At 52.2% G+C, this 11,580-nt stretch overlaps 5 protein-coding genes across 5 annotated transcripts; 4 read left to right on the forward strand and 1 right to left on the reverse strand.

Annotated features, from left to right (window-relative positions):
- Nucleotides 1-5: 5 nt before the first annotated feature.
- On the forward strand, nucleotides 6-3,482 carry SGS1 (ATP-dependent DNA helicase SGS1; the record flags this gene model as incomplete). Its single annotated transcript, XM_076682810.1, has 1 exon — nucleotides 6-3,482. One exon carries the CDS (start codon nucleotides 6-8, stop codon nucleotides 3,480-3,482), a length of 3,477 nt encoding a protein of 1,158 aa, XP_076542785.1.
- A 142-nt stretch (nucleotides 3,483-3,624) lies between these two features.
- Nucleotides 3,625-4,128, reverse strand: RAD6 (ubiquitin-conjugating enzyme E2; the record flags this gene model as incomplete). Its single annotated transcript, XM_076682811.1, has 2 exons — nucleotides 3,625-3,652; nucleotides 3,719-4,128. The coding sequence occupies 2 exons, from the start codon at nucleotides 4,126-4,128 to the stop codon at nucleotides 3,625-3,627; spliced, it is 438 nt and encodes a 145-aa protein (XP_076542786.1).
- An 873-nt stretch (nucleotides 4,129-5,001) lies between these two features.
- TRVA0_005S00276 (uncharacterized protein) lies at nucleotides 5,002-6,342 on the forward strand (the record flags this gene model as incomplete). The annotated part of the gene is made up of 1 exon (XM_076682812.1): nucleotides 5,002-6,342. One exon carries the CDS (start codon nucleotides 5,002-5,004, stop codon nucleotides 6,340-6,342), a length of 1,341 nt encoding a protein of 446 aa, XP_076542787.1.
- A 507-nt stretch (nucleotides 6,343-6,849) lies between these two features.
- Nucleotides 6,850-7,950, forward strand: SPG5 (Spg5p; the record flags this gene model as incomplete). Its single annotated transcript, XM_076682813.1, has 1 exon — nucleotides 6,850-7,950. One exon carries the CDS (start codon nucleotides 6,850-6,852, stop codon nucleotides 7,948-7,950), a length of 1,101 nt encoding a protein of 366 aa, XP_076542788.1.
- Nucleotides 7,951-8,431: 481 nt separating this feature from the next.
- On the forward strand, nucleotides 8,432-10,958 carry GYP5 (GTPase-activating protein Gyp5p; the record flags this gene model as incomplete). The annotated part of the gene is made up of 4 exons (XM_076682814.1): nucleotides 8,432-8,460; nucleotides 8,526-10,664; nucleotides 10,722-10,835; nucleotides 10,890-10,958. Exons 2-4 carry the CDS (start codon nucleotides 8,709-8,711, stop codon nucleotides 10,956-10,958), a joined length of 2,139 nt encoding a protein of 712 aa, XP_076542789.1. The 5' UTR covers nucleotides 8,432-8,460; nucleotides 8,526-8,708.
- Nucleotides 10,959-11,580: the final 622 nt, after the last annotated feature.

Here is an 11,580-nt window from a genome sequence, read left to right on the forward strand (position 1 = left end):
GAAGCATGGTTTTCCCGGTTCGCGCAGGGTCTGGCCGGCCGCCGGTAAATAATCTCGCAGAGCATTTGAAGTGGGCAGAGGAGTCCCGAATATGGGATCCTGATGTTGAGTTTGGGAGTGCTTTGGCGCTCCTCGACAGTGATGATCTGCCTTTTGCCCCACCGGCTCCTGTTCCTTCGAGCAGCAGTGCTACCAACAGCTTCAGTTACAGCGGGGGTCAAGTAGCGAGACCGCTCAAGTCGTTGTCCTCCTCGAATGCTAACCGCGTTGCGGCCCCTCAGACGCCGAAGCGCTCGCCGCCCATGCCAGAACCAAAGGGTGCTTTAAGCGCTGCCGTGCGACGGGGCCCTGTGGTGAGCGCTGCGGCTCAAGCAGTGAATAAAAGTGCGGCGGTGTCGGAACCGTCGCGCAGGGTCCTGGAGACAGTTGATCTCACGCAGGCCGACGAGCCACCCGGCGAGCGAATCAACATTGACAGCCTGGGAGAGGTCAAGCGGACCATTGGACGGTTTGCTGCGCCTACTGGATTCGTAGCCGAGACTCCTAGGGCCACTACTACAGTCAGAGAAGGGCTGACCCAAGAGATTAAGAATACTCCGTCGTCTCAGCTTGGGGGTCCGCGGGTCATTGCTGAGAGTACGACCGAATTGCGCTCGAGCTTCTCCACTGAGAGCAAGTACTTCAAAGAGGCCACCACAGTGACCCAGCCTGTAACTCATAATTGGCCAATTGCCAACGGTGACAGGTGCCTCGAGCACAAATGCAATTTGTTGAGCCGACAGGCTAAAGCTATGCAGGAACTCATTGACTGTCAGCGTCGAATTATCAATGAAGCCGTTTTAGCGGGATTCCACACACCAACGTGGATTGAAGACTCGTTAAACAAAAAGGTAGACTCAATTAAGGACAAATTGAGCACGCTGGATGGAGTGAATAAAGTGAATACCCCGCAAAAGCCATCAAGCTCACAGTTCTTGCGCGAATCGCCAAGTGCCCCCGACGCAGTGGTTGTCGACGAAGACAGCGACATCGAGGAGATCATTGACCTAACTAACCGTCGCCTGGCCAAAGAGCTCTCTGAAGATGAGCTCGATGGCAATATCACCGATGAACTGAACGACGCTTTTGGAGGTCCGATGTCGCCCAATAATAATAATGAGGAGGACAGAGACGAAGATTTCGAGCCTGGCCGGAGTCCATTCGACCACGGATTCTACGAAGACGAGTTTGGTACTCCGCAATCGTCTACGAACCAAGCACCTGCCAGTAAGGTATCCTCGTTCGAATACAATAAACGCCGAGAATCACAGGAGATAGGCGTATTTAATAGCAGCGATTTCGATGACTCCGACATTGACATGCCCGATGCAGAAGATGAAGTGCCGGAAAACGACTACAATACCCAGCCCCCGAGCGATTTATTCTACAACAATAGCTACGATGACGATGATGACATTCAAGAAATTTCGTACTTTGAGAACGATGTTATTGTCGAGCGCTCGCGACCGATTACAACCGCTGCTATTGAGCTGGGTGATGTTCTTTCGAGTTCGCCGCCGCCCATGCCGGCGGCGGCTGGGCCATCCAATCCTTGGGATTCAGAAGTGGAGAGCTTGCTCAAGAATGTGTTCCAATTGCGTTCATTCAGAGCGAATCAACGTGATGCGATCGATGCGACGCTTGCTGGACGCGATGTGTTCGTACTGTTGCCAACTGGTGGCGGTAAGTCATTGTGCTACCAGCTGCCAGCCCTGGCGAAGCGGGGGAAGACCCGCGGCCTTACAATGGTAATTTCGCCGCTAATTTCTCTCATGAACGACCAGGTATCACAGCTTAAAATGAAGCAGATTCGTGCTGCGCATTTTAGCTCGAGCACTGAGTCGCAGGAGAAAGCGACCATTTATAATCTCATGGCAGCTCAGGGCCTCGACATGCTCTACATTGCTCCGGAAGGACTTAAACAGAATAAACGATTACGAAATGCCCTTTCGGATCTGGCGTTTCGTGGCGAGCTGGCTCGTATTGTCATTGACGAAGCCCACTGCATGAGCAGTTGGGGCCACGATTTCAGGCCCGATTACCAGGACCTAGTCCACCTCAAAGATCAGTACCCAGGTGTTCCGATCATGGCGCTCACAGCCACTGCACCCAGTAATGTCCAGAAAGATATCACTCATTGCCTGCGGTCAAATTATCTTTCATTGAAGCACAGCTTTAACCGGACCAACCTGTACTACGAGATCCGTGAGAAGAAGAATGTCAAGGAGACCCTGCGGCGCATTGCAGACGAGGTCCAAACGAAATACCGGAGCCAGACCGGCATTATTTATTGCTTCTCGCGTAACGAATGCGAAAGGACGTGCACCGAGCTTGCGGACCTTGGTGTGCAAGGAATCGCGTACTACCATGCCCGCATTGATGAGCAAGAGAAGAAGCAGATCCAGACCGATTGGCAGAATGGCCGCGTTAAGATCATTTGTGCCACTATTGCATTTGGCATGGGGATCGACAAACCTGACGTGCGTTTCGTCATCCATCTGACGCTTCCGCGAACTCTAGAAGGATACTACCAGGAAACGGGGCGAGCGGGGCGAGACGGGCAGATGTCTGACTGTATTTTGTACTATGCTGAGCGTGATGCAGTTGTTCTGCGGCGACAAATTAACCAGGACGACTATATTGACGCTCCGCGGCGCGCGGTGTTACAGGGAATGCTTCAGAAGGTGGTAAATTATTGCAACGAGCGGCAGCTGTGTCGGCGAGTGCAAGTTCTCGACTACTTTTCCGAGAAGTTTGACGCTAAAGACTGCAAAAAGCTTTGTGACAATTGTCGCAGTTCGAATCAGGCGGCCAATGGCAAGGAGCAGGACGTCACGGCCGTTGCCAAAGCACTTATCCAAATGGTTCAAAGCATGGGGGGCAAAAAGGTTACTGAGCGGTATCTCGTCGACTGCATCAAAGGTTCCAAACGCAGAGAAATTGTGGCCAACGGGCATGATGCACTACCTGGACACGGTATGGCCAGTGACCATCGAGTTTCAACGCTCGAGTCTATTGTCCACCGCATGATTCTCGGGGAATATTTGATGAACTACGTGGAGCGCACCGGGCGGTCGTCCTATCATCATAACTACATTAAGATTGGCCCCAAGGCGTTTAGCCTGCTCAACGGCACCCAACGATTGTCGGTGTTCATCAGAAACCAGCCAGCGGCCCCTTCTGCGCCGCCCAGCGGAAGGAAGCGTGGCAAGACTACTAACGAAAACAACTATTCAGATACCTCAGCTGGATCCAAGCGTCCGAGGACCTCCACGGGCGGGGCCAGTTACAACAGACCACGAAAACGGGCTGCTCCCGCGGGTAATGGGGGCTCCTCTACTAGATCGTCGTACTTTAAGCGATCGAACGGCAATTCCAGCAGCAGCAGCAGCAGCAGGGTCCAGCAACCTCGCAAGAGAATCGACGCCATGCCGCTACTTTAGAGCTTGTATTTATTTATTCCTTTTTGTATCAATAGTAATCCTTAACTGAATACTATGGTTTTATCCCCTTTTTTATTACCGGCAATAGAATGATTCTACGTATCCTATTCTTTTTTAATCCCCGTTTGATAAATAACAATGCTTAGACCGTATCATCGTGATACATGAACCTACCCGCGGTTAGTATCCAGCCACTAGTAATGTACCTGATACAACAAAAAAAAGATAATACTTACTTTGTCTTCTTTGGATTGTCTGGCGCGTGCTTGACATATCTCTCGTCGTCGGGTGGACGTTCAGGTACATCATTCCCGGCCAGCATCGATTGGATCGACAGACATATAGTCGCTGCGTTCTGCACAGGGGACCAGTTGTCCCCCAGAAGATCCAGGCAAATGTGTCCGTTGGAGTATATATGCGGGTGGAGCGGTATTGGCCTGTCTTCTGTGGCAACAAACTGGACCCGGGGTACCTCGACCGGGTACGACTCCGGGAAGTTGAAGTACAACCGGTACACTCCGTTGCCATATATGGGATGCGTCTCGTCGAGCACCTTGAGGTCGACGTACCACTCGCGCAGGCTTTTTGATTCGTGGAGCTTGGCGCCCGCAGGAGGCGATGCCTCCATGTTTGCTAGCTCCTTCATCAGCCGGCGAGTATACATGGCGTCCAAGTATATAACGTAAGTTGAAAGGACCTATTGATTTTGATGTGTGAATGTGAATGATGATCCGTTGATATCTCGGTGGATCAGCCGCACGGCTACCCCACCACCACTTTCAGGCCACTTTCAACAGCCTTGAGCCACACCTCTTGGGCCCCCTCTTGCTCCTTTGTATTTAATGGTTGAATATTGATGACAATAACAAATACAGTACCGGTAGCACATGCTTAATTCTGAGAAGCGAAAGCATCATACTCGTCCTTTCTTTGAAGAGAGAAGGGCATCTTCTCGTAGATGTGACGTCGTTCTTTCCGTTCATGGACAGGCGTTCGAATATGCCTAATTAAAAGAGGGCAGCCCAAAGAAAGAAGCGCACCGCCCATTTGGGAATACTTTAAGAACCGCTCTTGGAGGGCCAACCCTCCAAACCTCCCATAGCTCGGCTTAGCCGACCGTATACACTGATTTATTACAGACTATTACCGATTCGAATTGCGCCGCTGGGGCGCACTGTTAGATGTCGTGCGGCGCATGCGGCTAATTGAGCCGCACAACCCCTTCTGTTTCAGAACCGTTTGAAAGTTCACTGGCAAACGGAAAAGGAAGGAGAGATGCATTTAAGAAAATAGCGAAATAAACCAAAAATTGCCAACATGAACAGAGGGAACTAGACCCTCGTTTTCATTGGCCAATGGTAGTGCAGGCGTGCGCAGCATGGTAGGTGCGGTAAATAGGGGCTGGCTGTGTAGGGAGTTCCCAGTATCATCACCAACCACGTCGTGAAAGAGAATCCAAAAGGGGTCCAAATAATAGCACAACCAAGTGCGGCAAGGACATAAAAAACACATTTTAACGATGCATAGCTCCAACCGGCCGCTGCTAGGCAAACGGTCCTCCTTTTCCAATTTCTCCACCGTGAGTGAGCAGCCCAATGTTGATACGAGTGGTGGTGGTAGTGGTGGTGGTGCGTACGGATCGGGCACTGGTGAGATCCACCACCACATAGGAACAAAGCAGCAGCGGAACCAGGCCGCCGGAGCCAAAGGTCGGTCGTCGCTCGGCGGGGCAGGAAACATGTCGTCGTCGTTTTCGCACCCGAACCTGTACAACACGATGAATAACGTGGCAGTTGCGTCCTCCCCACAGACGACGGCGGGCCATGGGGCTTCGGCCTCAATATCGGGCGGCATATACTTTGCAGAACAGTACCTGCCGCGGAGGCCAGCGTACTTTGAGTCCCATTGGCCGCTCTACGCGTGTGACTGGGCCTCCTCCGAGTGGTCGGGTCGAGAGCTCATGGCCCTGGGTACGTACACCGAAGACGCACACAATCGCATTCAGGTCGTAGAGGTCCACCGCAGTGGAGAGCTCGTCCTCGAGAATACATGTGATGAGCCCGTCCAGTATCCGGCGACCAAGGTCGCCTGGGAGCCCCAGCCCGGATTCGGGTCGAACGGCACCGTGCGGCTTCTGTCGACGTCAGACTGCCTGAGGCTGTGGGAGTACGATCCTGCTGGGCGCAAGTTGCAACAGCGGAGCGCACTGCTCAACAAGTCCTCCAAGAGTGCAGATGCCATGCCACCGCTGACTTCATTCGACTGGAACAAGATCGACCCGAGCCTGGTCATCACCAGCTCTATAGACACTACATGCACCATCTGGGACCTGAACACGCAGTCAGCGCGCACCCAGCTCATTGCCCATGATAACGAGGTCTACGATGTCGCTTTTACAGCGGGGTCCGTGGACATATTCGCGTCGGCAGGCGCGGACGGGTCGGTACGAGTATTTGACCTGCGGTCCCTCGACCATTCGACGATCATCTATGAGCCGCAGATGCCTGTGCCGCTGGTACGAGTTGCCACGAGTCCCCATGACAGAAACGTGCTTGCGACTATTGCGGCCAACTCCAACAAGGTCATTATTCTCGACGTCCGGTCCCCAGGCACGCCTCTCATGACGCTTGATGCGCACACGCGCAACGTCAATTGCGTGAAATGGGCGCCGTCGAAGCCACATGTGCTCGCGACGGGCGGCGACGACTGCCAGGTGCTGATGTGGGACCTCAGCTCGTCTGGAGAGAAGCTCTCCTCGACGTACACAGACTCTACCGAGGTCAACAACGTTACATGGGAGACGTCTGGAGATTGGCTCGGCATTGTGTCCGGTCGTGGCATCCAAGGCGTCATGATATAATTTCTGCATTTTTCCGTCTACATTTTGCCCTACCATTTTTGCTGTGTTGAGATCATTTTGGGGTCGGTATTTAAGCCGCACCCGCCGCGCGCTCGAGCCGCACATCACCGGCACTCCGACAATGACAACCTTACCCAAGAACTAGGGTGTACTCAAAGACTAAGGTCAAAGGACTACCTAGCATAAGACTACATGTGGTACATCAAACTGATTCCTATTCGTCGCATACGTACGAGCGAGTGCTGCTATTGAGTAAAATCTAGATCCTTCAATAGGGGAGCCGGACGCGTCGGAGCAGATGCCCTATATAGGAAGGATCGACCGGGTCTTTTTAGGGTCGGGCCCCCGGCCCCGCCCGTGGGGCTTAGGATATCGCTTTAAAGTCCCAAGGGGGGGGACTCCAAAATTTGCCACCAGAGGGTGAATGGGCTCGTAGGAATAAGGCACCTTTCAGTCATGTTAGATGGTAAATGTGGCAAGATAGGGCTCTATTTCATAGCCGGGCGTATGGTGCACCGCGCCCTAATACTTTGGCGCCAAGGTTACTGGCAGGGGTGGGCCAACAAAACAGCACGCCACCTTGGCGCGTCGCGGTCCGCCAGATCATGTTATTTCGCAGACCACTTGTTCACGCTGCGGCGACGCCGCCAATGCTTTGAGCATGTCCGGGCGTTCCACTACGGGCGGAGGGCGTTCAACCCACGAACGCCCCAGACGTGCTTTTGGGCTCACAATTTCTACACGCGCGGAGCTGGGTTCGCAAGCGCTGGAGGCCATGCGCGCATCCCGGTGCGGGCTTTTGGCTCGACGACCTTTAACAAACTCAATTGCATTGGCGACCGGCAGGGGCCGCGTCCGTTGTGGGTCGGGTCGCGACCGCTCATTGCTGCCGCCACGCCAAAGTCTCCGCTGCTAGCGCTCGAGAAGCTGTGGCAGCAAAAGGCGCGAACGTTCTCTACGGGGGCCAGCAGCTGGTCTGCGCTCTCGGCATCAACTCCCTCGGTGTCGACGCCTGCGGCGACCAACAACTTTGACTATTACTTTGCCAGCCCGCGCAGTGAGACAAGCGAGGTCTCGTCGCTGCCCGAGTCATCGGATGCGGCGTTTGGCGGCTCTTCATATGTCGACTTTGACATCACACCGACATTTACAATCGCACGGGCGACAGACCTGACAGAGGAGACGGTGGCGTCGCTGCAGCGCGACATTGAGGCGTACACCTGCGAGGTGCAGCGCATCCTCGAGGACATCAAGCGTGTGGCCGCGAGCCTCGGCGAGCTGCCCATTTCCATTGAGCAGAACAATACGACGATTCGGGTGCATTTCCCAAACGCCGATGCCGACAAGGTGCGGCAATTGCTGACGGACGTTGAAGTTTCGCGCGGCGCAGTACGCGAAAACGTGGTGTACAGTGATTCGGAGGACCTGTTTGACGGCCTCAGCTCGGTATCCTCTTCTCTAGGATCTTACAATAGCGATGTGTGGGGATTCGACTCGACCAGCTTGATCTCCTCTGATCTCCCGACGCCATCGCTGACCAGAGGCTCCTCGCCTTCTCTGGCCAGCTTTGAGAGCACCAGCTCCCAGTGGCGCCATTGCGCCATCTAATACTAATCTTTAGCATATATATATATATATTTGTAATTGTAGCAATTCAGCATGAACTATTAATTAACCGAACTTCCCTTTGCCGGCCGGATCCTCTAACCGTTCCGCTTGCATCTAGTCTTCTGGTAATAAAACCGGCGACAACCCCTATGTACTTGTAATTTCTTCAATCAAATAGTTCTGGTCAATGATCTATAATTGTGATCACTATAGATGTACGATAGGATGTTCACGGGTCTACTAGGTTGACCTTCCCTTGCATCCTAGACCGATTCCACTTATATATAGTATTTTAATATTATAATCAACAAATAACGCTGATTGTTTGTAATGGCTTCAATTAAATAATATCTGGTCAATGATTTACAATTGCTCAAAAAGCGTAATTTACTGGTCATCATTACGGATGTAAGATATTTGTTCAGGGTCCTTTGAGGATAACGGAGAACGGCGATACAATGGTTTCATCCCAACTTGCCAACTTAAACGTATCAGCTTGATCGGACATTGGTACGTTAAAATTAGCCATGGCGGAGAATCACGAGACTAAGAAGGACGTCCCTGGGGACGTGCAGGTCCATGAAGGACACAAGCGTGTCGAGGACGAGGACGAAGAGTACGCCTCCGCCGGAGACACGGCCAATGCCTCGGATGTGGAAGACGCCGAGTCCAAGCGATCGATTGAGAACGGGATAACCCAGGAAGAAGCGTTCAAGCCGAGAAATAGCCCCAAGCAGTCCATTCGCGATCGGGCCGCAATGTTCGAGGATGGGCCTGCAAGCCCGCAGTCTCCGCAGTCTCCGCAGTCTCAACACGATCACCAGGGCCTCACCACCGCCGACAAGAGCCAGGACAAGGCGGAGAGTGACAAACATGAGGCTACACATAATTCAGATGCCACACAGAGGGTCATTGAGCAGGTGCCATGCCTTGCAGAGACGAGCAGCAGTGATCCGTTTGAGCCTCCAGGCGACGCTGCCGAACCTACTAAAGAGAAGACTATGGAGAACGAAGCTAGTCCAGCCGTAGAATCAAAGTTGGAGGAACCGCAGATTCCTAAGGTTGTAGTGGATGAGGCTGCGAAAGAAAGCGATGATCTCAATGACATACTAAAGGCGTCTATAGAAAGCGACAATCCAAAGGAAGACAAGGAGCCAAAGGAGGAAGAGGGAAAAGAGGAGGAAGCGAAGGAAGAAGAAGAGGAGGGGAAGGAAGCTGAACAAAAGGAGGAAGTGCCAGAAGTTGCACCATTACCTCCGCGATCGAGTGGAGCACCTCCGGCTCTGCCTCCACGCTCGCACACTACAACCTCCCCGCCTCCATTGCCTCCACGGAAACGAATGCCATTCTTTTGGCTCAGAGGCAAATCACAGTCATCCATCAGCTCCATTGACCACGTCAAGAGCAAGCGATCGTCTGTGGCGTCGGCCGACTACGATCTCCTGCTGTACAGATTGGATGCAAACAATCAGGAGCTACAGACGCGTGACAGTGCTGAAAGAGACGCATCGTTGAGTGGAATCAGGCAGCTGCAACAGAACTTCCAAGCGTTCCGCGAGACCAAGGCCGAAGCCGAGGCAGACACCCAGGTCGACTGGGAGCTCTGGTCCAACGTCATCAACGACTACTCCAACTTCGCACGCAAGAACCCCACACAGCTCTCCAGTGCCATTGCCTCAGGTTTCCCCGAGGAACTCCGGGGCATCATATGGCAGCTCATCGCATCGTCAAAGTCGTCAACCCTCGAGGAAGTGTATGCATCCATTGTCAACGAGCCGTGTCCGCACGAGAAGGCTATTAAACGGGATATTGCACGAACGAGTTTTGTCAAGAATGCTAATTCAAACAGCTTGTTCAAAATCATCAAGGCATACAGCTTGTTTGATCCAGAGGTTGGCTACACCCAGGGCATGGCGTTTATCGCCGTGCCACTACTCCTTAATATGCAAGAGCAGGAAGCTTTCTGTCTGCTGGTCCATTTAATGAAAGACTACGGCTTGCGCCAGATGTTCCTCACCGACATGCCAGGGCTGCATCTGCGGCTGTACCAGTTTGACCGTCTGCTCGAGGATACGGTACCGGATGTACACACTCATCTGGCACGACAAGGCGTGCGGTCCTCTATGTACGCTTCGCAATGGTTCCTGACATTGTTTTCTTACAAGTTCCCGCTGCAGCTTGTACTACGAATTTTCGACATTGTAATAGCTGAAGGCGTCGAGTCGCTGCTGCGATTTGGCGTAGCGCTGATGAAGAGGAACTCCGTGACTATAATGTCTCTCGAATTCGACGCAGTGCTGCCGTTTTTGAAAGAGCAGATATTCGATTACTATGTCGTGGGCAGCGAGAACGGCGAAGTGCAGTACTCTGATGAGCTCGTCTCGGACGCATATCAAGTCAAGCTTCTCCCAGTAACCCTCAACAAGTATGAGAAGGAATACGAGGAGATCCATCGAATTGAGCGCGAGAGAGTGGAAGAAGTAGAGTCTCTGCGGACTGCCAATGGCAACCTGACGCTGCAGGTGCGGCGACTGGAGACGAGTCTTGCCACCCTCAACCAGGAGCATATTCAGATTGCCAACGAGATGGTCCAAGGCAAGCTGGAAATTGCCCGATTGCAGGACGAGAATGAGCGGGCCACTGGTGAACTTGCGGAACTAAAGGAAGCCAATGAAAAGGGCAAGGTTCTTGCCGACCAGGAACTGTGCGAAGAGGTGAGTTTTGTTGGTTTTTTTTTTTTCGATTTTTTAAGCTACTAACATTGAGTATAGATGGCTGCATTGAGAGAGGAAAACGAATCATTGAAGGCAGAGAAAGAGAAGGCTACTGAAAGTGTCAACGCTCTTGAGAAAGAGCTAGTCGATACGAAGATGAAGCTTGCTAATGTAAGTGATTTTACTGCGCCAAGTTTTGTGTAACGTTTACTAACCTACGTATAGCTTGATGATGCTCATTCTAAATTACTCTCCCGCTGGCAAGAGATTAAAAAGCATATGTCCGATATGTAATTTACAGATAATTTTGAAAAAGAGAGACAGGTTCTTAGTCGATATCTCTACATTAGTTTCTTGTAGCCTAAGGGTATAGCGAATGTCGTTTTGTCGAACTGGGAATGTGGACCGGACGACAGGAATAAGCGAATTGGAGTCTGGCTTGTATAATAGAAGTGTACCGAAAAGCCAATTAGGAGCTCAATTGTAAGGATACAATGGCATAACGATTGTGTACAAGTTCTCGCAGGCAGCTACTGAGCGAATGGATACTCCTTCTGACCATATTATGTTATAGGCCGTGCTATGGGCCATGTTACAGGAACAAAGGAAAGAGATAGGGTGCCGAGAGGTAAAGAAGGGCCATCGCAAAGAAGAACTCTGAGGTCAATAGCTTTGCAATGAGGGCCGGCACAACAAAGAACCCGATGAAGTAGTATACAGCCCACCCCCAGTGTGGCGGAGAGGGGTCGCCGAACATTAACGACTGTAAGGACTTCGGGGCAGGCATCAGGTTTTCAATTGGCACACACAGACTCCTAGCTCTACTTCGCTTCGCAGCTCATCATATTTATATACCTTTCAGTCTTGCCCTGGGGACAATGGGCCAACAAAGGCGACCGGCTGATATCACCGTCAT

The sequence above is a fragment of the Trichomonascus vanleenenianus genome (genome assembly GCF_965637985.1).
Source record: "Trichomonascus vanleenenianus strain CLIB 3782 genome assembly, contig: TRVA0_005S, whole genome shotgun sequence".
Taxonomy (NCBI): Eukaryota; Fungi; Ascomycota; class Dipodascomycetes; order Dipodascales; family Trichomonascaceae; genus Blastobotrys; species Blastobotrys vanleenenianus.